At 42.7% G+C, this 26,377-nt stretch overlaps 1 protein-coding gene across 1 annotated transcript in view; it reads left to right on the top strand.

Moving 5' to 3' along the window:
• LOC114903852 (OTU domain-containing protein 7A) overlaps window positions 1-26,377 on the top strand; it is a 201,514-nt gene that overhangs the window by 84,833 nt on the left and 90,304 nt on the right. The window contains exons 4-5 of the mRNA XM_029237114.1: window positions 8,867-9,049; window positions 24,162-24,380. Of these exons, the coding sequence (XP_029092947.1) occupies window positions 8,867-9,049; window positions 24,162-24,380 (402 nt within the window). The remainder of the gene's footprint in view (window positions 1-8,866; window positions 9,050-24,161; window positions 24,381-26,377) is intronic.

The raw sequence follows: 26,377 nt of genomic DNA, 5'->3' as shown, positions 1-26,377 counted from the left end.
CTTCCCTTTCATCACTTTATGTATATCATGCCACTCTCTTCTGGCTTGTAGAGTTTCTGCTGAGAAATCAGCTGTTAACCTTATGGGAGTTCCCTTGTATGTTATTTGTCATTTTTCCCTTGCTGCTTTTACTAATTTTTCTTTGTCTTTAATCTTTGCCAATTTGATTGCTGTGTTTCTCCTTGGGTTTATCCTGTATGGGACTCTCTGCGCTTCCTGGACTTGGGTAGCTATTTCCTTTCCCATGTTAGGGAAATTTTCGACTATAATCTCTTCAAATATTTTCTCTGGTTCTTTCTCTCTCTCTTCTCCTTCTTGGACCCCTATAATGCAAATGTTGTTGTGTTTAATGTTGTCCCAGAGGTCTCTTAGGCTGTCTTCATTTCTTTTCATTCTTTTTTCTTTATTCTGTTCCACAGCAATTAATTCCACCATTCTGTCTTCCAGGTCACTTATCCGTTCTTCTGCCTCAGTTATTCTGCTATTGATTCCTTCTAGTGTATTTTTCATTTCAGTTATTGTATTGTTCATCTCTGTGTGTTTGTTCTTTAATTCTTCTAGGTCTTTGTTAAACATTTCTTGCATCTTCTTGATCTTTGCCTCCATTCTTTTTCCAAGGTCCTGGATCATCTTCACTATCATTATTCTGAATTCTTTTTCTGGAAGGTTGCCTATCTCCATTTCACTTAGTTGTTATTCTGGGGTTTTATCTTGTTCCTTCATCTGGTACATAGCCCTCTGCCTTTTCATCTTGTCTACCTTTCTGTGAATGTGGTTTTTGTTCCACAGGCTGCAGGATTGTAGTTCTTCTTGCTTCTGCTGTCTGCCCTCCGGTGGATGAGGCTATCTAAGAGGCGTATGCCTCTTCTGCCGTTTTTTGATTGTTTTTTTTTTTTTTTTTTGTATTAAGCTGTATGAGCTGTTTGTATAATTTGGAAATTAAGCCCTTGTCAGTCACATCATTTGCAAATTTTTTCTCCCATTCCATAGGTTGTCTTTTTGTTTCATTTATTGTTTCCTTTGCTGTGAAAAAGATTTTAAGTTTAATTTGATCCCATTTATTTATTTTTGGTTTTATTTCTGTTACTCTATGGGATGGGTCCAAAAAAATATTGCTGAGATTTATGTCAAAGAGTGTTCTGCCTATGTTTTCCCCTAGGAGTTTTATAGTATCTGGTCTTACATTTAGGTCTTTAATCCATTTTGAGTTTATTTTTGTATATGGTGTTAGAGAATGTTCTAATTTCATTTTTTTACATTTAGCTGTCTAATTTTCCCAACATCACTTATTGAAGAGACTGTCTTTTCTCCCTTGTTTCTTGCCTACTTTGCCATAGATTAATTGACTGTAAGTGTGTGTGTTTAGTTCTGGGCTTTGGACGTCCTAGCCATAGCAATCAGAGAATAAAAAGAAATAAAAGGAATCCAAATTGGAAAAGAAGAAGTAAAACTGTTACTGTTTGCAGATGACATGATGCTATACATAGAAAAAGATGCTACCAGAAAGCTACTAGAGCTCATCAACGAATTCAGTAAAGTTGCTGGATACAAAATTAATACACAGAAATTTTTTGCATTTCTATACACTAACAACAAAAGGTCAGAAAGAAAAATTAAGGAAACGATCCCATTTACCATTGCATAAAAAAAATACCTAGGAATGAACTTACCTAAGGAGACAAGAGACCTGTACTATGAAAACTATAAGACACTGATGAAAGAAATTGAAGATGACACAAACAGATGGAAATATATACCATGTTCTTTGATTGGAAAAATCAATATTGTTAAAATGACCATACTCCTCAAGGCAATCTACAGATTCAATGCAATCCCTATCAAATTACCAATGGCATTTTTCACAGAACAAGAACAAAAAATTTTTAACTTTGTATGGAAACACAAAAGACCCCAAATAGCCAAAACAATCTTAAGAAAGAAGAACGGAGATGGAGGTAGCATACTCCCTGACTTCAGACCATACTACAAAGCCACAGTCATCAAAACAGTATGGTACTGGCACAAAAACAGACATATAGATCAATGGAATCAGTTAGCTTTTTATTTTTTAAAGTTATATTTTTATCTAGTGGTTACTTTTAAAACTGCTACCTTGATGTACTATCCTCTTTCCCTTTTCCTTATAGTTGGTTCCAATGATCTGCCTCAGTAAAACTAGTTTATATCTTCTTCCTCCTTCCTCTCTCTCTTCTACCATCCAGTTTAGTTAGTAGTATGTCATTCACATGTTTCTAGTGTTTTCCTTTGTACTATTATGTATGTTCACATATTTATATTTGATCTGCTGACTTTAAGTACTATTTTGTACTCCCATGTAGTACAGCTGAAGCAACTGTAAGTGGACTTTACTTTCTACTTTCTACCATTTTTTTGTGTGTGTGTGGTACGTGGGCCTCTCACTGTTGTGGCCTCTCCCGTTGCGGAGCACAGGCTCTGGACGCACAGGCTCAGCAGCCATGGCTCACGGGCCTAGCCGCTCTGCGGCATGTGGGATCTTCCCGGACCGGGGCACGAACCCATGTCCCCTGCATCGGCAGGCGGACTCTCAACCAATGCACCAACAGGGAAGCCCCTTTCTACCATTTTTGTTTTGGCAGAATGTTCTCCTCTGTCATTTTTATCTGTACCTTTGCTTTTACTTAGCTGTACAGTTAACTACATTTAGTTCTGCCTCAATTTCCCTTTGCCAAACCTCCATTCATTCTTGATTGGCTGGAACTCATCTTCTAGTAGTTTTCTCAAGAGAGATCCATTTGACTAATGTTTCCCGAACTCAGACCTGTTTTAAATGATTTGTCTGTAGCCTTTATCCATGAAGGAATGGCCTATATGGGTATAAGCATTCTTAGCTCACACTTCTTTACTTCTTTCAGTATCTTGTAAATGTGGCCCATTATCTTCAGGCATTGAATTTGGCTGCCAAGAAGTATGTTACCAGCCTGATTGTTTTTCCTTTTTGCTGAAATATTCAAATAATTCTCTTTATCTTTAAAATATAATCATATTATAAGGCTATATCATTGTATTGATTATACTAAGACAGTTTCCTCATATACAATGTGCCCTTTCAGTGTGTAGGATCAAGTATTTATGTCAGAAGTTCTCTCTTTTGAAAGGCTCAATCTGTGATTGCTGGTCTTAGATTTCTCTCCAAAAACTACCATCTCCTCTGCTCCTGATTTTCCTCCACTTTTCCCTGATTGGATACCCAAGATCACTCTATGATGGCTATCCATTTTTGTTTCTTCTTAATTAATGAAAGGATATTGAGGAGACTGTATGTTTTAAATTGTTTTAGTATTTACATTTGTGTGCAAATAATTTTTTCTGAAATGATGAGATAAAGCAGAATATATATGCATGGTACCATGTATTTTTTTAATTTCTCTTTTTAAGAATCAGCAAAAGAGGGAATCACAAGCACCCAGAATGTGAACCACAGTGCCTGTCCAATGTGATATGGTTTCATGTGACAAACGCTCTTCCTTGTCTTAAAATTTCGTGAAACTTTATTATCACAGCACTTTACAAATTTAGTTAGCATATCATTTTGTTGAGGTTGCCTGATTATAAGGAAATAATAAAGTACCTCCATATGGTAAAAAGAAGTTTTCTCTTTTAATCATAGCTTTAAAATTATTTTTTCTTTTCCATTGTTTTAGATTTCTTAACTTTGGGCTCCAGTGATGTGTACATGGCATTTCCTTCACCTATAATCTCTATCTACCATTTCCCTGTAACCCTTTGTTTCTTTATTTCTATTTCATTTTGCTCACTTTACTAATTTTCATTTTTATGGTCCTTACTATGCTATCTGTACTTGTTTTCTGTCTGGTCCCTTATAACTGGACTTCATCTCTGAAATTAACTCTTTTCTTTTTTCCCTGAGTTTAGTCAGTTCCTGTTTCACATCTTCCTGTGGGCTCATATATCTCTGCTTCATCATTTTCCTTAATGGATGTAAAGCTTTAGAGACAAAACAAAATAAGCTGTTTAACCTGAGATCAGACCCTGCTTGATGTTCCTCTTAAGACAATAAAAAATAAAATGAATTAAAAGTTTAAAGCACAAGCACATCACCAGTAAACTGTGCTAGAGGGTAAAACCTGTACCTGCTGGTACCCCAGTCACCTGCTGTATGTGACAATAAAAAACTGAGGAAGCACCCGGAAGGAAACATTTATCAGGCAACTGTCTCCATCTCCTTGAGGTCTTCCAGACAGTGATACTGTCCTACCAGAAATACTGTCCTTGGAGAAATACTGTTGGAACATCACTGGAAACCCTCAGGTCGGCTGCAGGAGAAAAATGAATATTTCTAACTGTGCAAATTACTCTTGCAAATAAATTAGGACTCTGTGCATATAGAATCAGACAGGAATAGAGATTGGATAGTTGACTAGCATCTTCCATCTTTGAACATTTGGCCTTGAAGCTTAGGATACAAACTGTAACTAGATTTATGATTATTCCCATAGAGATGGACTTAATCTTCAAAAGAGAATATATTATAAATTAAGAGAAGAAAAGAAAAACAAGAAGAAAAGTGGAGGGAATCCATGTGCTTTAAGGACAGGGAAAGGCAAAGCAGCCAGAAAAGGGGACATGGAGTGTTTAGAGTCATAGTAAAGACGTCTGTTAAGATGTCGTGTTGGAGAGAAGCCTTCTGGTGTCCTCCCAGCAGCCTGGTGGCTTGCCGGTGTTTGGGAGATGGCACAAGTGACACCTGAATGAGAATTTCACATAGTACAGGTGAGTCTGTGGGGAACAGAGCAAGGACCCAGCAGGTGAAAACAGTGGCAAGGTGGGGATGGAGGGATCTGGGAAGTAGGGCAAGTCCTGTTATGGAGTCATGATGGGCGGCCACGGGAGAGGGAGGTTTCAAGGGTGGTCAGCAGCCAGGAGCCGTGACTCCCAAAACAAGGTCAGGTTCAAAGGAACTGTAGCCCCAAAAGCTTAGGTTTTGATCAAGACAGACCTGGATTTGAATCTCAGTTCTGTCACTTTCCAGCTGGATCTCAACCATAAGTGACAGAAGTTAGGCATAAGTGAAAATTTATCATGAATGGTTGTAACACTAAGAGCTTTCTGTGTGCTAAGAACTTTACAAATGTAGTCTCCTCGCCTCACTTACTCCTCCTAGGAATTTTCATCAGGTGGATTTTATTATCCCAATTGTTCAGAAATGTAACCCAAGGTTTCACGTGGTGGTATTCTGTATTCACTGTCACAGAAGTAGCCAGGAGGTAGGTCCAGGCCCAAAGCCTGAGCTCTTTACTGATCTGCTGGACCAATGCCCCCCTCTAATGAGTGTTCTGGCTTCAGGGCTCACAGCCTGTGGCCACCGCAGTCACCTGGCTATGGATTCCGTCTGGCCTCAGCCCGTTGCATCACTGTGGTGGTGTCACCATGGTGGGCCTCTGTGCCCTTCCACCTCATCCTCCCTCCATGCAACACCTTTTGGGACTCTCCAAGACTTACAGTGGAGAAGATGAAAGGGATCTTGAAATGTATGCTCTCTGAGCACCAAACCCTGCTCCCAGGCCACCAGAGGCCCACTCCTGTCCCTCTCCTCTAGGTTTTGTGCTTTTAGATACAACCTGTACAACCCGCCAGTGTCAAACTCATCCCTGGGGCGTCCCCTGTCCACGCGTCTATCCATCACCACTGGCATTCCTGGTTGTCCTGAGCTGCAGTCTTTGGGACTGGGCAGAGCAGGAAGCAGATCTCGAGGGGCTCTGACCCCCTAAACATCTGATGAGTGTGTCTGTCTTCCTTCCGTCTTGCTTGCTTCCCTCTCAGTGGCCTCTTGGACCCTTTTCAAGTGCACAGACCCTGGAGTCCTGGATCCTTGAGGAGTTCTCTAAAATCTGAAATCAAGCACTTGGGGATCGTTTGGGAGCTGGGCTTTGTGGACAGTGCCACCCCCTCCTCCATCTTCGCTCTCACCTGACACTGGATCCCCGTTTGCTAAGAGGTGCAGCCCAGGTTAGAACCAGGATGCTTGCTGGTTAAGGATACGGGCAGGTGTGTAGCAAAGTGAACAGGAGCCCAGGGCAGTGATGGGAGAAGACAATGTATGCAAGAGCAAGTGGGAAAAATCAACGAGTGAGAGGTCCCCAGGTGGGAGAGCAGAGCAGACCGGCCTTTGCTGATGGCTGGACACGTGCTTCTCAGCGTTGCCCCAGCTGATCCTCTAACAGAGGCACACGTTGCCCCAGCTGATGCTCTAACAGAGGCACCCCCACCCTGGAGTTCTGGTCCACAGAAGCCACGCGTGAGCGCTGTGGTCCTGCCTTCATACTCGGGCCTGATCACCTGTGATGGAACGTGAATCAGGGGGCTCTGAAAGGGTCTCCTGTTGGGAACAGACAGGAACAGCAGAACAGGCTCTTTCCAGTTGGTGGGAGAAGCACAGTGGTCTGGCTCCTGAAAGCAGGAGCTAGGGGGCCACAGCTCCGCCAGGACTGGGTCTTATGTCCATGGCAGCCCTGCAGGGGAGATGCAGCTTGGTGGACAGATCCAGAATGGAGGGTTCATATGCAAACACTATGGTGTAGCAATCCTCTAAGCCTCACTTTCTGTTTGTGAGGAGCCAGGACAATGCCTGCTCCTTGTGGGGCTTGGGGACGATGACACCCCCGGCTACACCTGGGTGCTCCATGCGGGCTCTTTTCCTTCACAGCCAGGATTCGTGGGGCTGGTGTCATTGCTAATACACACTCCCATATTTAACGTGTTTGCATTTCGTGATAGGATCGCAATCCAGGTGCCTCTCCTCCACCTCCCCTCTCCTTGACCTTCCTCCCGGACACAGGTTTGGCCCTCCCTGGGGCACCTGCCACCCTTGGCCCTACTTTAGGGCAAGGTGCCCACCCAGGTCATTGCCCCTGCTAAGGAATAATGTCCCTAAGGCAGGGCCTTGTCTTGCCCTTCTTGGACTGCACCGTGGAACGAGGATGCCCATTTGATAGACACAAGCACTTAGACTCGAAAGCACTTAGACAGGCAGTGTGTGTACACTGTGATTGTTAGTCGTGTGTAAGAGTGAAAGTGCATGCTTGCATTTCTGCTTCAGCTGGTTACCCTAAAACGACTCTCTCATCACCGCCACGTTGCACGATACAACTACTAACAGTAGTGGGGCTGCATTCCACCCATGTCCCCACCTGTCACCACTTACAAAAGTGCCCCCAGATCCTGGGTTTTTTTGAATAACCCGGATGGTTTCGTTTCCTTTTCTTCCCCACTGAGATGTGCAAAAATGCTTCAGTGGTGTCTTTGTTAGCTGACTGTGGAGGAAAAAAATATGATTAAATTGTACATGTCCATGTGATAGAATTTAAACATTTTGATTGATAGTATCAAGTCTGCAGCAGAAAAAAGTAGAAAGACCAGAGGAAGATGTTCAGATATTATTTTAGACGTTCAAAGCCTCATTCTGTTGTCTACACCGCATAATTCATCGTATTGTTAGTCGATATAGTGAATATTGCAATTTGAAGTTAATTCGGAGAGGATAAGATTTTATTCGCTCTTTAAAATTAGAGCTAAGCTTTTAATTCTTTGCCTTTAAAAAGCACATGGTTGGGACTTCCCTGGGGGTCCAATGGTTAAGACTTCGCCTTCCAATGCAGGGGGTGTGGGTTCAATCCCTGGTCAGGGAGCTAAGATCCCACGTGCCTCCTGGCCAAAAAACCAAAACATAAAACAGAAGCAAAACTGTAACAAATTCAATAAAGACTTTAAAAAGTGGTCCATATCAAAAAAAAAAGTCTTTAAGAAGCACATGGTTGCCTAATGGAATCGGATGCGGTGTGTGCCACCTTCTTCCTTCTGTTAGAAGTCCACTAAGTCTTAGAGTCAGGGATTAGAGCCTCCACACTGACTCCAGCCCCCCATGAGCTCCCCCTCATGCTGTGAACCCCCAGCACCCATCCCTGCTGAGCGCTGCCTGGGATGGGCACAGCTGTCCCGCCTGGAGTCTCACCCAGTTCAGCACCTGAGCTCTGAGGTCGCCTCCCACCGAGCCTCCCACACAGCCCCCTGGAGGCTCTGCCCTCTCCAAGCTAAGCTTCAAGAAAAAGGTGAAATACTGAGCAAAAGCCCAAAGAAAACATGAGAATTCTTTTCATTCCTTTTTTTTTCCACTGGGAATTTCTTTTCCATTTTTTTTTTTTTTTTTTTTGCACTCAATGTTTTGCTCCCCTTGGAAATTAAGCTCTATGACTTGGTTTTCAGAGGCGTGGAATGTTCTGCAGGGTGTGTGAATCTAAGGGTAGCATCCTTAGATACTACATGATGTACTACCGTAGGTACATCACGTACTTCAGAGGGATGGATCTCAGGCGTGGGTGTGAAATTCTACTCTTAGAGAGTACGCGTCAGGCCATTTTACTCCTTCGAAAGCTGAGAACTAAAACTACAGAGGCCTACTGTATAGCACAGGGAACTATATTCAATATCTTGTAATAACCTACAATGGAAAAGAATCTGAAAAAGAATAGATCTGTGTATGTGTATGTATAACTGAATCTCTTTGCTATACACCTGAAGCATTGTAATCAACTATATTTCAATTTTTTAAAAAAGTTTCTTTTCAGAGTAATGAAAAGTGTTCTGGGATCGTATAGTGTGGATGGTTGCACAACTCTGTGAGTATACTAAAAAGCATTGAGTGAAAAACCAAAAACAGAAAAGAACCAAAAGAAAAATGAGAACTACTGGTGGGGAGTTCATGAGTGAACACGTGCTAACAGAGACCCTTCTTTGCGTGATTCTTTCCTAAAATGTGACCATTGTTCATGCATCAGTATTGTAATGTCTTGTCATTTCTCGTCTCCAGGCAAAAACTGGGACCTGACGGCCGCTCTGAGTGACTATGAGCAGCTCCGACAGGTGCACACAGCCAACCTGCCGCCTGTGTTCAACGAGGGCAGGTGCCCCAAGCAGCCCGAGCGAGAGCACCCCCCACCTGCGCACACGGCCGAACGGCCCTGCCCGCCCAGGCAGGACGACATCGCCCAAGGTACCAGCTTAGGGACCCGCCCTGCACCAGCTCCCTGGCCAGCACTCCCTGGCTTGCTTGGGGGCTGGGGAGGGGGGAAAACAGAAGGGCGAGGTCATCGCCTCCCAGCTGCAGGCAGATGGGGCTCTCTGGGCACCACACCTCATACTCCTTTACAGCTTCCGTTCCCGCCTCAGAAAAATTGGAGAGTGTGTCCACTTCTCTGGGACCCCACATTCCTCCTGGAGTCCTGGTTTTTCCAGACCCAACATCTCTGCTCCCTGCAATTATTTCTCAAGTAGCATAGAAGCCTCCAAACCTGTTCGAGATTGATGTTCATCATCCGATGTGCTTCGTTTTCCATGTCTTAATTACAGAAATGAGAAAAGCTCATTGTAACGAAGGAAACAATGCGAAGATCTATGAAAGAAACATAAGAGTTTTCTTCTCCACACCTCCCAAACCTCAGGGAGACTGACCAGTGGTCCCAGCTTGTTCTGTCTTCTCGGCTCCTTCTTAGTTTGCTTGTTCAAGGTGCAAACGCATCAGAGTCGAATGCACATAATGCACTTGGCAGAGTGCTTGTTTCATTGAACAATAAATCACAAACATTCTCTCTAAATATTTTATTCCACAGCATACGATCATTTTTAAACCATGCCTGTTCATCGTGATTCTGATTTTTCTTGGATTTTGTTGTTGGTGGTGGTTTTTGACACTATAGGCACTGCTAAAATAAACTTTATACCTGTAATTTGTATGTACTAGTGCTGTTATTTCTATAGGTTGGCATTTCCAAGGTGGATTAGCTGTGCCAACACATGTGTTTTTTTATTTGATAACTTCAAGACTTCGTTCCCAAACACATTTCTGTTCACCATGTGTGAAACTGGGTGTTTCCCTTCATTCTTGCCAGGACTGGGTGTTCTCATGATGGTTTTACATTGTTTTTCTACTCCGAAGGGCAAAAATAGTGTATTTTAACTTTCATCTTGTCATTTGCTTGTTAGCCAAGTTGGATTTCCCCCTCTGTGACATGCTTGTTCACATACTTTGCCCATTTCTCCATTGATTTGTTTGCATTTTTCTTATCAATTTGTAGCATTCTTTATAATGAAGACTATAAAACATTTTGTGTATATATATATATGTATACACATGTCTATATATACATCCCACTGCATTTTTTGCCTTATGACTCTTCACAGAGTATTCTGCCTTACAGAATGTTTACATTACTATACATTCATGGCTAATGGGTGTCCTTTTTCACTTTAGAAGTTCTCCTGGAGTGCAAAGTTACTAGCATATGTTCCCATATTTGTTTTTAAACTTTGTTCTTAGGTCTTATAATAAATTTGAAATTTTTACGAATAATAGCTAAGGATCTAGTTTTGCTTCTCTGGATTGAGAATGAGGTATTCTAGCACATTTATTGAATAAAGCATTCCTTTCCCACTGAACTAAAATGCCAACTTTGCTGTACATTAACTTCCCCAAAATGTATTTGGCTCTGTTTCTGGACTCTGTCTGTTTGTGTGCCCACCCAGCCTGTTACACTTGACTCTTGTAGTTTCATATATTATTACTCTCTGCAAAGGCAAGTTCCTTTATTGCTGTTCTTTTCCAAAACTTTTTCACTATTTTTGGATATTTATTCTGCCATAGTAACCTTAAAATTGGAATTCTGATTGGAATTGGATTGGATTTTTATTTTATTTTAGGAATAATTAGCATAATGTAATATTGTTTTTCTATTCAAGAACATTGCATATACCTCTGCATTTATTCACATTCTGTTAAGAGTTTAGGCACAGAGAAAAGCAACTTACTTTTTGTATATTTATCTTTTATCCAGTCATTACATAAGTTCTTTTATTAATACTAATTATTTGTTCTCAGAGAATATCTTGGGTTTTCTAAATATATAATCATAGGATCTGAAATAATTTAATATTCCTCTTAAAATTTACACAATGAATTCCACTTCTCCTATTGCATTAGGTCAACCCTCCCAAACTGTTGTGAGTCAATGTTGTCTGTTTCTTTTAGCTCAGCCTTATTATTCAAGCTACATTGGAATCTCTATCTTGGATTATTCTTCTATGCTTACTCTGTTGTCTAGAAAAGCCACACTTGAGTTAGAAAGTTTAATACTCATTACTTGTTTCTTCTCTTAGCTTCATCCTTTGCACTACGCTTTGGGGCTGTATTGGTAGGTGCATATGTATCCGTAATTGTTAGGTCATCTGGCTCTAATATGCTTTGTTACCAATATATAGAGTGTCTCTTTGTCCCACATAATTGTTTTTATCTTTATTTTTTTTAATTTTTGGCTGCATTGAGTCTTAGTTGCAGCATGCAGGATCTTCATTGAGGCATGCGGGATCTTTCATTGCGACGTGCAGGCTCTTCGTTGTGGCAAGCAGGCTTCTCTCTAGTTGTGGCGTGGGGGTTTTCTCTTCTCTAGTTGTGGCATGCAGTCTCCAGAGCACGTGGGCTCTGTAGTTTGAGGCATGCGGGCTCTAATTGAGGCTCACGAGCTCAGTAGTTGTGGTGCGCGGGCTTAGTTGCCCCGCGGCATGTGGGATCTTTGTTCCCCGACCAAGGATTGAACCCGTGTCCCCTGCATTGGAAGGCAGATTCCATACCACTGGACCACCAGGGAAGTTCCTGTTTTTATCTTTAAATCTGTTTCAGTTGATGTTAAACCTCTACTCTGCCTTTCTGTTGGTTCATATTTGGAATGACATTTTTTCAGCCATTATTTCAACCTTTCCTCATCCTTTTATATCAAATGTGATTCTTGGAAGTAATTTATCATCAGGTATTATTTTATTATCCAATACGAGTCTGTCTTTTAAGCAGTGAATTTAATCCACTTACTTTATTTTTATTATTGTCGTATCTGTGCTGCTTTATGTTGTGTGTTTTATTCACCATGCTTTTTGTATGTATCTTTCTCCTTTTCTATCTTTTCTGGCTAATTAAATTTTTCAACTGGCTTGAAAGTTATACATTCTCCTTATGTTATACTTACCCCTGTTCTATTAAAACCTATATTTAGGTTTTCTCCCTATTAATTTTTAAAACTTATCAACAACTATATTTTACCCTGAAAAAGACATGTGTCTTTGTTTTTATCTTCTCCCTCCTGCCTCCATGTGCCCTCAAACATATTTAGGTTCTTTCTGTTGCTTGTTTAGACCACAATCAACTTCTTTATTTACTCACATTTATCTTTTGCTGAAAGAATACTTTTTCAAAGACTATTTTCTAAAAGAATTTTTGCATGATCAATCTCCTAACGCTGTCAGTACCTAGAGGAGTTTACATGACATACTTAAATTTTTGTTCAGCGGAATAAGAATTCTGGGTCCAAATTATTTTCCTTTAAAAACATTCCATTCCTCCATTGTCTTCTTGCATCTTAATTTCACATCTTCTAAGAGATTTCCTTCACTTGCTCTTCTAACATCCTAATTTATTCTTCACATGAATCCATTCTGTTAATCAGCATTCACATTATTTCTTTCCAAATTAGCCTTTCTCATTATTATTACTATTTCACATTCTCATATTCTCTCTCTTTGAACATATTTACTAGCCTTACTTTATTTTTTTTAAAGTCTTTATTGAATTTGTTACAATATTGCTTCTGTCTTATGTCTTGGTTTTTTGGCCCCAAGGCATGTGAGATCTTAGCTCCCTGACCAGGGCTTGAACCCGCACCCCCTGCATTGGAAGGTGAAGTCTTAACCATTGGACTGCCAGGGAAGTCCCATCTACTAGGCTTACTTTAAAATCATGTCCTCCTGTGCATTCCAGCCCCGGGTACTTTGTGGACTTTCTGTAACTGTGTTTGCACTGCTCAGATGTTTCCTAAGTTTTCCCTGTGAACACACAGCACCTTGCAGTTACCAGCCATCTTAGCTCATGGTATAAGGGGAAAGGGACAAAGACATGGGCTCTGGTTTGCCTTCCTGTGAATGAGAGCATGGGGGGAAGCACACTCAAGTTGGCGAGTTCTGAATGCTTTAATATGGGCTCAAAATGTTCTCCACTGGCTCTCTTCCCCACAGTTGGCTTTATTCCTTAGGGAACTTCTCAGCTCACCTGTTCTAGAAATTGCTCATTTGCAGGGGCTACCACCTTCTATTCTGTCAGCTCACAGGGGGTGTAGGAGAGAAGAGAGAAGGCTCCAGGCCTGGCCAGCCCACCTGTTCCCATCGTGGTTGGAGCCCCATCCCAGCTGAACATAAGCATTGCCCTGACGCTCTTCCAGCTGGCTTTGGCCAAGGTGGGGCTGGCCCACGCTGTGGTGGTGATGGTTCAGGCAGTGAGCCACCAAGGGCTAGCTGGGGAGAGGAGAGGCACAGCCAGAACACCTGCCCTCAGCCCCCACCCACGGAACCCAGCCCACTCCCACTGTTCTGCTCCTGTGGGCTTCCTGGGTAGGTTAGGAAGAGGGTGCTTAGCTGTGGTCACTGACTTGTCGGTCTTGTTGTATTGTTCTTAAGTTCTCCTTCATTCTGCCCTTAGTTCTGACTCTGGTGGAACCACCTCTTCTAATCATTTGGTTCAGTCTTTCCCCCAGGCCTTCTGTGACTGTGTGTTCCTTCAGAACCACACAGGACCGCCTCCTGACATCTCTCATGCAGTGGAAATCCAGAGAGCTGACAACTTGGCAGTTCCTGCCCTTTTCAAGTGGCAAACAATCTAAACCATTATCTCACCCTCCCAGGAAAGGGGCTAGAAGGATCCTCTCTGTTTTCACACAGATTCCAGAATCAGGGCCTTATATTGATACCTGCTGCTATCTGATTTTTATCAGATATTATTTAAGGGGAAAAAAAAGAGAAGTCTATCATAAGATAATTTCATTAACTGAGCCTTGTGAACAAACATATGTATTTTTAATAAAATAGAAATTGTAATTTCTGCATTAGATCTATATATCCTTTAATTGAATTCTTCCTGAAATCACAGTGCCCTAAAATGGAAAATAAAGTCCTCCATATTCTAAATTCTAAATCAGCAACAATGACTCATGAACCAAATCTGGCCACTGCCTGTTTTTTTTAATAAAGTTTTATTGGAACCCATAAAACTTTATTTATTTATTTGCTGTCTATGGCTGTCTATGTCTGCTTTATTTATTTATTATTTATTCACTGTCTATGGCTGCTTTAATACTACAAAGACAGAGTTGAGTAGTTGTGACTGAGACTTGTATGGCCCACAAAGCCTAAAATATTTATATCTGTCCCTTTTAGAAAAGTTTTGTCTACCTGCTTTAAAATATACCCAGGATTTGTTTTACTCAGGTATAGTGAGACAAGCAGACATGGACATGGCTATCTTAGGGGAAGCGGTTCTTATACTCACAGTTCCCTAGAAACAGGAGGCATGGCACACCCTGAAGGGACACACAGGGAAGCACCAGGGTTGATCAGGAGGCCAAGGGGACAGAGGAAAACAAGGGCAGGAGCCTGTATTGTGTTTCTGTGGGAAAGATAAGGCAGGGTAAACAGACTTAGGACTGGCCAGTTTGAGTAGTTTCTGCAGCTCTCTGGGGCATAGGGGCCATCTCTCGTTGTCTGGCACCTGAGCCTGGGGTAATTAGGGCAGGAACATGGCTTGCTGGTGTAAGAACCAGATAGAGAAGGTGATCCAGAATATGGGCTCTGAGTTGGTTGGTTTGCATAGGAAAGATGTGCTCCTGCGTGAGTCCTTTGGTATCTCTAAGAATTGGCTAATTCTGTAGGGAAATCCTCTCCCCATTCACGGAGGCCCTGGATGCCAGAGCCTCAAGAATACAGAAAATAAGAAAACAGAGTTAAGACACATCCCCTGGCCTAAATCATAGATGGTTTTTTTTTGTTTGATTCTTTGTTTTGGGTTTTTTTAATTTATTTTTTAATTGAAGTATGGTTGATTTATAATGTGTTAATTTCTGCTATACAGCAGAGTGATTCAGCTACACATATGTATACATCTTTTTTATATTCTTTTCCATTATAGTTCATCACAGGATATTGAGTATAGTTCCCTCTGCTACACAAAATCATAGATGTTTGAGTTGGCTTTGTCAAGGGATGGGAAATTCTCTAATTCCCTCACTATTTTTTTAAAAGCTCTCTGTACTTCTCTGGGGCATAACTTTGAACATGGTAATTCCTGTTTTACTTATTTTATTTATCCTTCCAAAGGAAGGATTGCTGTGTTCATGTTTAAAGAATCAGTTTTTGAGTGTGTCTGTGTGTGTGTCTGTGTGTGTGTGATTACATATATGCATTCATGGACGTGGTAGTTGGGAGGAGTTAGAATTAGGAGTGTATGTTTCTTGTTATATGATCTTTAACATAATTTACTTTTAGTTCAAAAAGATTTTTCCCTTCATGTGAAGTCTTCAAGTGAAGATTCCAAATACTTAATATTTGGAACAGCTTAATAGCATCATATTACACTGTGAGTCACAACGTTTCCAAGGTATTCATCAATTGGCAATAGGTGCTGATTGATAAGCCAAGAAGGCGTATGGATGACCCCGCCCAGCACATTCCCTCTGTTGGGAGAAGTGGGGGTTCACGTCACCTCAGGTGTTTGAGCAACCCATCGGGTCCCGAAGGATGGGGCAGTTCCTACTTTCCCAGATTCCAGAAGGCAAGAGATGTGACCTCAGCAAGGCTTGTGAGGGGGAGAGGGGCAGGGGGTCTCCTCTAATCCCGCACTGGGGGAACTGGACCAGGCACAGGACAAGTGGCTGGCCCACGTGCTCTGCGGATCCTCTACCACATGGCCTCTTTGGTCTGCTGTTTCTTCTCGTCCTTCTTCAAAATACAACATACTTAAACACCTTGAATTCATCTCAGAATGAAATTGAAGGTGAATCAAAACTATCCGTTTGATAGACAGACACTGTCTCTGAGATGTAATGTGAAGAATAAGACCATCATTTTTTGAGATTGCCGTGACAACAGAAAATCCAGGCAGAGAAGCATGTAATGGCTTAATATTTGTGTCCTGGGAATCTTCGTGCAGGATGTGTTTATCAGAGTAATTTTTTTAACCTCTTTATTGGAGTATAATTGCTTTACAATGGTGTGTTAGTTTCTGCTTTATAACAAAGTGAATCAGTTATACATATACATATGTTCCCATATCTCTTCCCTCTTGCGTCTCCCTCCCTCCCACCCTCCCTATCCCACCCCTCCAGGCGGTCACAAAGCACAGAGCTGATTTCCCTATGCTATGCGACTGCTTCCCACTAGCTATCTATTTTACGTTTGGTACTGTATATATGTCCATGCCACTCTCTCACTTTGTCACAGCTTACCCTTCTCCCTCCCCATAACCTCAAGTCCATTCTCTAGTAGGTGTGTGTCTTTATTCCCGTCTTACCCCTAGGTACTTCATGACAATTTTTTTTCTTAGATTCCATATATATGTGTTAGCATATGGTATTTGTCTTTCTCTTTCTGACTTACTTCACTCTGTATGACAGACTCTAAGTCCGTCCACCTCACTACAAATAACTCAATTTTGTTTCTTTTCATGGCTGAGTAATATTCCATTGTATATATGTGCCACATCTTCTTTATCCATTCATCTGTTGATGTACACTTAGGTTACTTCCATGTCCTGGCTATTGTAAATAGAGCTGCAATGAACATTTTGGTACATTACTCTTTTTGAATTATGGTTTTCTCAGGGTATATACCCAGTAGTGGGATTGCTGGGTCGTATGGTACTTCTATTTGCAGTTTTTTAAGGAACCTCCATACTGTTCTCCATTGTGGCTGTATCAATTTACATTCCCACCAGCAGTGCAAGAGGGTTCCCTTTTCTCCACACTCTCTCCAGCATTTATTGTTTCTAGATTTTTTGATGATCGCCATTCTGACCAGTGTGAGATGATACCTCATTATAGTTTTGATTTGCATTTCTCTAATGATTAATGATGTTCAGCATTCTTTCATGTGTTTGTTGGCAATCTGTATATTTTCTTTGGAGAAATGTCTATTTAAGTCTTCTGCCCATTTTTGGATTGGGTTGTTTGTTGTTTTTGTTATTGAGCTGCATGAGCTGCTTGTAAGTTTTCGAGACTAACCCTTTATCAGTTGTTTCATTTGCAAATATTTTCTCCCATTCTGAGGGTTGTCTTTTCATCTTGTTTATGGTTTCCTTTGCTGTGCAAAAGCTTTTAAGTTTCATTAGGTTCCATTTGTTTATTTTTGTTTTTATTTCCATTTCTCTAGGAGGTGGGTCAAAAGGGATCTTGCTGTGATTTATGTCATAGAGTGTTCTGCCTATGTTTTCCTCTAAGACTTTGATAGTGTCTGGCTTTACATTTAGGTCTTTAATCCATTTTGAGTTTATTTTTGTGTATGGTGTTAGGGAGTGTTCTAATTTCATTCTTTTACAGGTACCTGTCCAGTTTTCCCAGCACCACTTATTGAAGAGCCTATCTTTTCTCCACTGTATATTCTTGCCTCCTTTATCAAAGATGAGGTGACCATATGTGCATGGGTTTATCTCTGGGCTTTCTATCCTGTTCCATTGATCTATATTTCTGTTTTTGTGCCACTACAATACTTTCTTGATTACTGTAGCTTTGTAGTATAGTCTGAAGTCAGGGAGCCTGATTCCACCAGCTCCATTTTTAATTCTCAAGATTGCTTTGGCTATTCGGGATCTTTTGTGTTTCCATACAAATTGTGAAATTTTTTGTTCTAGTTCTGTGAAAAATGCCAGTTTGATAGGGATTGCATTGAATCTGCATTGAATCTGTAGATTGCTTTTGGTAGTAGAGTCATTTTCACAATGTTGATTCTTCCAATCCAAGAACATGGTATATCTCTCCATCTATTTGTATCATCTTTAATGTCTTTCATCAGTGTCTTATAATTTTCTGCATACAGGTCTTTTGTCTCCTTAGGTAGGTTTATTCCTAGATATTTTATTCTTTTTGTTGCAGTGGTAAATGGGAGTGTTTTCTTAATTTCACTTTCAGATTTTTCATCACTAGTGGATAAGAATGCCAGAGATTTCTGTGCATTAATTTTGTATCCTGCTACTTTACCAAATTCATTGATTAGATCTAGTAGTTTTCTGGTAGCATCTTCAGGATTCTCTGTGTATAGTATCATATCATCTGCAAACAGTGACAGCTTTACTTCTTCTTTTCCGATTTGGATTCCTTTTATTTCTTTTTCTTCTCTGATTGCTGAGGCTAAAACTTCCAAAACTATGTTGAATAAGAGTGGTGAGAGTGGGCAACCTTTTCTTGTTCCTGATCTTAGTGGGAATGGTTTCACTTTTTCACCATTGAGGACGATGTTGTCTGTGTGTTTGTCATATATGGCTTTTATTATCTTGAGGAAAGTTCCCTCTATGCCTACTTTCTGCAGGGTTTTTATCATAAATGGGTGTTGAATTTTGTTGAAAGCTTTCTCTGCATCTATTGAGATGATCATATGGTTTTTCTCCTTCAATTTGTTAATATGGTGTATCTCTTTGATTGATTTGCGTATATTGAAGAAGCCTTGCACTCCTGGAATAAACCCCACTTGATTATGGTGTATGATCCTTTTAATGTGCTGTTGGATTCTGTTTGCTAGTATTTTGTTGAGGATTTTTGCATCTATGTTCATCAGTGATATTGGCCTGTAGTTTTCTTTCTTTGTGACATCTTAATCTGGTTTTGATATCAGGGTGATGGTGGCCTCATAGAATGAGTTTGGGAGTGTTCCTCCCTCTGCTATATTTTGGAAGAGTTTGAGAAGGATAGGTGTTAGCTCTTCTTTTAGTGTTTGATAGAATTTTCCTGTGAAGCCATCTGGTCGTGGGCTTTTGTTTTCTGGAAGATTTTTAATCACCGTTTCAATTTCAGTGCTTGTGATTGGTCTGTTCATATTTTCTATTTCTTCCTGATTCAGTCTCAGCAGGTTGTGCATTTCTAAGAATTTGTCCATTTCTTCCAGGATGTCCATTTTATTGGCATGTAGTTGCTTGTAGTAATCTCTCATGATCCTTTGTATTTCTGCAATGTCAGTTGCAACTTCTCCTTTTTCATTTCTAGATGTATTGATTTGAGTCTTCTCCCTTTTTCTCTTGATGAGTCTGGCTAATGGTGTATCCATTTTGTTTATCTTCTCAAAGAACCAGCTTTTAGTTTTATTGATCTTTGCTATCATTTCCTTCATTTCTTTTTCATTTATTTCTGATCGAATCTTTATGATTTCTTTCCTTCTGCTAACTTTGGAGTTTTTTTGTTCTTCTTTCTCTAGTTGCTTTAGGTGCAAGGTTAAGTTGTTTATTTGAGATGTTTCCTGTTTCTTAAGGTAGGTTTGTATTGCTATAGACTTCCCTCTTAGAACTGCTTTTGCTGCATCCCATAGGTTTTGGGTCGTCATGTCTCCATTGTCATTTGTTTCTAGGTATTTTTTGATTTCCTCTTTGATTTCTTCAGTGATCACTTCATTATTAAGTAGTGTATTGTTTAGCCTCCATGTGTTTGTATTTTTTACAGATCTCTTCCTGTAATTGATATCTAGTCTCATAGCGTTGTGTTCGGAAAAGATACTTGATACGATTTCAATTTTCTTAAATTTACTAAGGCTAGATTTGTGACCCAAGATATGATCTATCCTGGGGAATATTCCATGAGCACTTGAGAAAAATGTGTATTCTGTTGTTTTTGGATGGAATGACCTATAAATATCAATCAAGTCCATCTTGTTTAATGTATCATTTAAAGCTTGTGTTTCCTTAATTATTGTCATTTTGGATGATCTGTCCATTGGTGAAAGCGAGGTGTTAAAGTCCCCTACTATGATTGTGTTACTGTCGATTTCCCCTTTTATGGCTTTTAGTATTTGCCTTATGTATTGAGGTGCTCCTATGTTGGGTGCATAAATATTTACAATTGTTATATCTTCTTCCTGGATTGATCCCTTGATCATTATGTAGTGTCCTTCTTTGTCTCTTGTAACAGTCTTTATTTTAAAGTCTATTTTGTCTGATATGAGAATTGCTACTCCAGCTTTCTTCTGATTTCCATTTGCATGGAATATCTTTTTCCATCCCCTCACTTTCATTCTGTATGTGTCCCTAGGTCTGAAGTGGGTCTCTTGTAGACAGCATATATACGGGTCTTGTTTTTGTATCCATTCAGCCAGTCTGTGTCCTTTGGTGGGAGCATTTAATCCATTTACATTTAAGGTAATTATCAATATGTATGTTCCTATTCGCATTTTCTTAATTGTTTTGGGTTTGTTATTGTAGGTCTTTTCCTTCTCTTGTCTTTTTTGCCTAGAGAAGTTCCTTTAGCATTTGTTGTAAAGCTGGTTTGGTGGTACTGAACTCTCTCAGCTTTTGCTTGTCTGTAAAGCTTTTAATTTCTCCATCAAATCTGAATGAGATCCTTGCTGGGTAGAGTAATCTTGGTTGTAGGTTTTTCTCCTTCATCACTTTAAATATGTCCTGCCACTCCCTTCTGGCTTGCAGAGTTTCTGGTGAAAGATCAGCTGTTAACCTAATGGGATTCCCTTGTGTGTTATTTGTTGTTTTTCCCTTGCTGCTTTTAATATGTTTTCTTTGTATTTAATTTTTGACAGTTTGATTAATATGTGTCTTGGCGTATTTCTTCTTGGATTTATCCTGTATGGGATTCTCTGTGCTTCCTGGACTTGATTGACAATTTCCTTTCCCATATTAGGGAACTTTTCAACTATAATCTCTTCAAATATTTTCTCAGTCCCTTTCTTTTTCTCTTCTTCTTCTGGGATCCCTATAATTTGAATGTTGGTGCGTTTAATGTTGTCCCAGAGGTCTCTGAGACTGTCCTCAGTTCTTTTCATTCTTATATCTTTATTCTGCTCTGCAGTAGTTATTTCCACTATTTTATCTTCCAGGTAACTTATCCGTTCTTCTGCCCCAGTTATTGTGCTATTGATCCCTTCTAGAGTATTTTTAATCTCATTTATTGTGTTGTTCATAGTTACTTGTTTCCTCTTTAGTTCTTCTAGGTCCTTGTTAAATGTTTCTTGCATTTTGTCTATTCTGTTTCCAAGATTTTGTATCATCTTTACTATCATTATTCTGAATTCTTTTTCAGGTAGATTGCCTATTTCCTCTTCATTTGTTAGGTCTGGTGGGTTTTTACCTTGCTCCTTCATCTGCTGTGTGTTTTTCTGTCTTTTCATTTTGCTTATCTTACTGTGTTTGGGTTCTCCTGTTCGCAGGCTGCACGTTCGTAGTTCCCGTTGTTTTTGGTGTCTGTCCTCAGTGGCTAAGGTTGGTTCATTGGGGTGTGTAGGTTTCCTGATGGAGGGGCCTAGTGCCTGTTTTCTGGTGTATGAGGCTGGATCTTGTCTTTCCGGTGGGCAGGTCCACGTCTGGTGCTGTGTTTTAGGGTGTCTGTGGCCTTATTATGATTTTAGGCAGCCTCTCTGCTAATGGACGGGGCTGTGTTCCTGTCTTGCTAGTTGTTTGGCATAGGGTGTCCAGCACTGTAGCTTTTGGTCATTGAGTGAAGCTGGGTAGTGGTGTTGACATGGAGATCTCAGGGAGATTTTCACTGTTTGATGTTACATGGAGCTGGGAGGTCTCTTGTGGACCAGTGTCCTGAAGTTGGCTCTCCCACCTCAGAGGCACAGCACTGACTCCTGGCTGGACCTGAGAGGCACAGCACTGACTCCTGGCTGGAGCACCAAGAGACTGTCCTCCACACGGCTCAGAATAAAAAGGAGAAAAAATAAGAAAGAAAGAAAGAAAATAAAGAAAGAAAGAAAGAAGGAAAGAAAGAAAGGAAGAAAGAAAGAAAGAAAGAAAAGAAAGAATAAAATAAAGTAAGATAAATTAAGTTATTAAAATATAAAATAATTATTAAGAAAAATAATTTTAAGTGGAAAAAATAAATGGACGGACAGAGCCCTAGGACAAATGGTGAAAGCAAAGCTATACAGACAAAATCTCACACAGAAGCATACATATACATACTCACAAAAAGAGGAAACGGGGAAAAAAATCATAAATCTTGCTCCCAAAGTCCACCTCCTCAATTTGGGATGATTCGTTGTCTATTCATGTATTCCACAGATGCAGGGTACATCAAGTTGATTGTGGAGCTTTAATCCGCTGCTTCTGAGGCTGCTGGGAGAAATTTCCTTTTCCCTTCTTTGTTCGCACAGCTCCTGGGGTTCAGCTTTGGATTGGGCCCCGCCTCTGCATGTAGGTCGCCTGAGTGCATCTGTTCTTCGCTCAGACAGGACGGGGTTAAAGGAGCCGCTAATTCGGGGGCTCTGGCTCACTCAGGCCGTGGGGAGGGAGGGGTACAGATGCCAGGCGAGCCTGCGGCGGCAGAGGCCAGCATGACGTTGCACCAGCCTGAGGCGCGCTGTGTGTTCTCCCGGGGAAGTTGTCCCTGGATCACGGGACCCTGGCAGTGGCGGGCTGCACAGGCTCCCGGGAGGGGAGGTGTGGATAGTGACCTGTGCTTGCACACAGGCTTCTAGGTGGCGGCAGCAGCAGCCTTAGCGTCTCATGCTGGGTCCATGCTGATAGCCGCGGCTCGTGCCCGTCTCTGGAGCTCCTTTAAGCGGCGCTCTTAATCCCCTCTCCTCGCGCACCAGGAAACAAAGAGGGAAGAAAGAGTCTCTTGTCTCTTCGGCAGCTCCAGACTTTTCCCGGACTCCCTCCTGGCTAGCCGTGGCGCACTAGCCCCCTTCAGGCTGTGTTCACGCAGCCAACCCCAGTCCTCTCCCTGGGATCTGACCTCCGAGGCAGAGCCTTAGTTCCCAGCCCCCACCCGCCCCGGTGGGTGAGCAGACAAGCCTCTCGGGCTGGTGAGTGCTGGTCGGCACCGATCCTCTGTGCGGGAATCTTTCCGCTTTGCGCTCCGCACCCCTGTTGCTGTGCTCTCCTCCATGACTCTGAAGCTTCGCCCCTCTGCCACCCGCAGTCTCTGCACACGAAGGGGCTTCCTAGTGTGTGGCAACCTTTCCTCCTTCACAGCTCCCTCCCACTGGTGCAGGTCCCGTCCCTATTCTTTTGTCTCTGTTTTTTCATTTTTCTTTTGCCCTACCCAGGTACGTGGGGAATTTCTTGCCTTTTGGGAGGTCTGAGGTCTTCTGCCAGCGTCCAGTGGGTGTTCTATAGGAGCAGTTCCACGTGTAGATGTATTTCTGATGTATTTGTGGGGAGGAAGGTGATCTCCGCGTCCTACTCCTCCGCCATCTTCTCCTGTCTCCCAGAGTAACTTTAATAAAGGTGACCTATCTTAAAATACAAGCCTCAGTGGAGGAAGCCGAGTGGATTGCTTCTCACTTTAAAAATATAAATGCGGGCTTCCCTGGTGGTGCACTGGTTGAGAGTCCGCCTGCCGATGCAGGGGACACGGGTTCGTGCCCCGGTCCGGGAAGATCCCACATGCTGCAGAGCGGCTGGGCCCCTGAGCCATGGCCTCTGAGCCTGTGCGTCCGGAGCCTGTGCTCCGCAACGGGAGAGGCCACAACAGTGAGAGGCCCGCGTACCACAAAAAAAAAAAGAAAAAAAAAAATATATAAATGCATAAAAACAAAGGCAGTCCCCCGTGTAGCATTTCATTCCAGAGGAGGGCAGCTCTGTTGAGCTGAATTCCATGTAACTTAAGACCCAGGAAGCAAGTCTGGTGATCTTTAAGGATGCTGAGCATTTGTGTGGCGGACTTACGCTTAGCCTCCTTCTAAGCGGCTTCATGACTAAGTGCCATGTGCCAGGCTGTGGTGACGTTAGCCCAGCATGAGGGAGGCCTACAGAGAACACTGGGGGGGTGGCAGGGCTGGTGCGGCGGGTAATGGGTGTATGGGTGTCCATGGGTGTGCCTCTGTGTGTGGTGTGTGTGTGCGCCGCATGAGTGTGTCATGTGTGTTTACACGTGTGTGACATGTGTGCGTGCACGTGTATGTGTGCGCACGGGTGGGGTGTGTCATGTGTATATGGTCACATGTGGGATGTGTGTCGTGTGTACATCCGCGTGTGTGAGCATGTGTGCGCGTGTGTCGTGTGCACACGTGTGGGATGTGTCGAGTGCTCATGCAGAGGCCTGCATCTCTCAACCCCCCTCGTCTCCCTCCCCCCACCCCCACAGAGAAGCGGCTCTCGCGCGGGATCTCCCACGCCAGCTCAGCCATCGTGTCCCTGGCGCGGTCCCACGTGGCGAGCGAGTGCAGCAACGAGCAGTTTCCACTGGAGATGCCCATCTACACGTTCCAGCTGCCGGACCTGAGCGTGTACAGCGAGGACTTCCGGAGCTTCGTGGAGCGAGACTTGATCGAGCAGGCGACAATGGTGGCTCTGGAGCAGGCGGGTAAGTACCCCCCAGGCAGGTCCGCCTGGTCGGGAGGAGGGGCGGCGGTGAGAGGGATGCGCGATCCAGCTCCACACGCTGTCGGGCTCGGGTGCCTGCGGGCCCTGCCCGGCCCTAGCCTGGAGCCGGTGGATGTGGAGCAAGGACCACGTGGTGCCCAGATCTCCTGAGTGTTCCCTTTGTCGCTAATACAGCCTGGCCAGGTCAGCCCCCCTACAAAGAGAACCCTAGGCTGCTTTGCCTTACTTCTCTCCTTTCCCATCCAATCCCTGGCCCCCAGTTGGGTGCGGAACAAAAGATAAGAAAGACCCTGTGCTTGGAGAGAAATAAGAGACCCTGTCAATTCCTGTGGACACAGGCAAGTTAGGTGACCTCTTTGAGCCTCAGTGCTCCAGTCTGCAAAGACTTGGAGAAGACGGATGCCAGCCTGGTGAGGCTGTGCTGTTAGATGGCACGTGCCCTACCAAGCTGCTTCTCTCCCACCCTCACCGGCACCCCAGCCTCCAGGTTAAGGAAACATAAAATTTGACTTTGGTTTCTTCCCTCTCCTTAATGTTTCGCTGACATCCTGATGAGGATGAGATTCAGGGAGCAAACCAAAACTTGTCTTCTTTGAAGTGCCTAAGGATAAAATAACTAGTTCCAAACAAATTCTGCAACAGATGTTGGTTCTTCCTGAGAAGCGCGGCCCCTTTCTCACTCATAATCATTTGCATTGTAAATCTTTGCACAGTCACACGTTCAGGGGGTTCTCAGACATGCATGTAGAGGATTCTACGCCCTTCCTCTCAGGCCCCTGTGCATCTCCCGTGGGGACACAAAATCCACACAGGTAAAGAGGGGACGGTGGTTAGTGGGGCCTTACTTGTGCTAGGCAACCTGGCGGTCAGGTCTCAGCACAGGGCTCGGGGGCCTCACCTGTGGCGTGTTTGCTTTGAGAACAGGATCTGCAATCCTGATAACTGTGTTGGATCTGATGTTGTGACCACGGAAAAATCATTTTCTCGGCTGCTGCACAGCTGCCAAAAGCAACCCAGAGACCGACACCCACACCTGGCTCTGTCTTACCTCCAGGTCTTTTACTGATCGACAAACATAAAACAGCCTCTCTAGATTACCTGCAATCTTAAAGCCCTCCTTCTGGAGGCTGGTTATTTTAAAGATGACTCTTTGAGAGTAATTCAGATGAGATATTTTAAACCAAAGAGTCACTATTCATAGAGGAGGGAAAATTGGTATAGGTTAAGAAAGAAAATATTTCGTGAGCTAATTTCTCTTGAAGGGTACGGCAGCCGAGCCCTTGCCAAAGTTCAGCCCCAAGCGTTGCCAGTAGCACCGGTAATTGCTGCCTCATTTAAGCTGAGTCCTGGGACTTCCCTGGTGGTCCAGTGGTTAAGAATACGCCTTCCAATGAACGGGGCGCGGGTTCCATCCCTGGTGGGGGAACTAAGATCCCACATGCCACGGGGCAGCTAAGCCCACGCACCACAACTACAGAGCCCACGCGCTCTGAAGCCCATGCACCACAGCTAGAGAGAAGCCCAGACGCCACAACAAAAGATCCTGCATGCCTCAACTAAGACCTGATGCGGCCAAATAAATAAATAAATAAATATTTAAAAAATAAAAACTAAAGCTCGAGTCCTGGTAAAGGGCATGGATTCCACCGTGCCAGCCTTTTCCTCCAGCTTTGTCATGCTCAGCAAGAGCCCTTGCTCCTTTGGAAGGTCTCTTGTGGGGTTTTTTCCATAAATCACATATTAGTTTTTATCACTTACATTTTACCTTCCAGACCAGCATTTGCAAAGGGTGCTATTTTACCCTAACTGTCCAATTTTGGAAAACACCTTTTACAAACCCAAACTTAAGGAGTTAAGATGCTACATTCGCCCACAGTACCTTATTTCCGTCACGTGCCAAGAGGATGGAGAGAAGGGACAGCAGGGTGGCCCACCCGGGGCTGCGGACAGCACCCCATCAGTACCGCAGGAGGCCTT

The sequence above is a fragment of the Monodon monoceros genome, unplaced genomic scaffold (assembly GCF_005190385.1).
Source record: "Monodon monoceros isolate NGI ecotype Baffin Bay Population unplaced genomic scaffold, NGI_Narwhal_1 Super_Scaffold_21, whole genome shotgun sequence".
Taxonomy (NCBI): domain Eukaryota; kingdom Metazoa; phylum Chordata; class Mammalia; order Artiodactyla; family Monodontidae; genus Monodon; species Monodon monoceros.
This window is presented reverse-complemented; position numbering and strand designations above follow the sequence as displayed.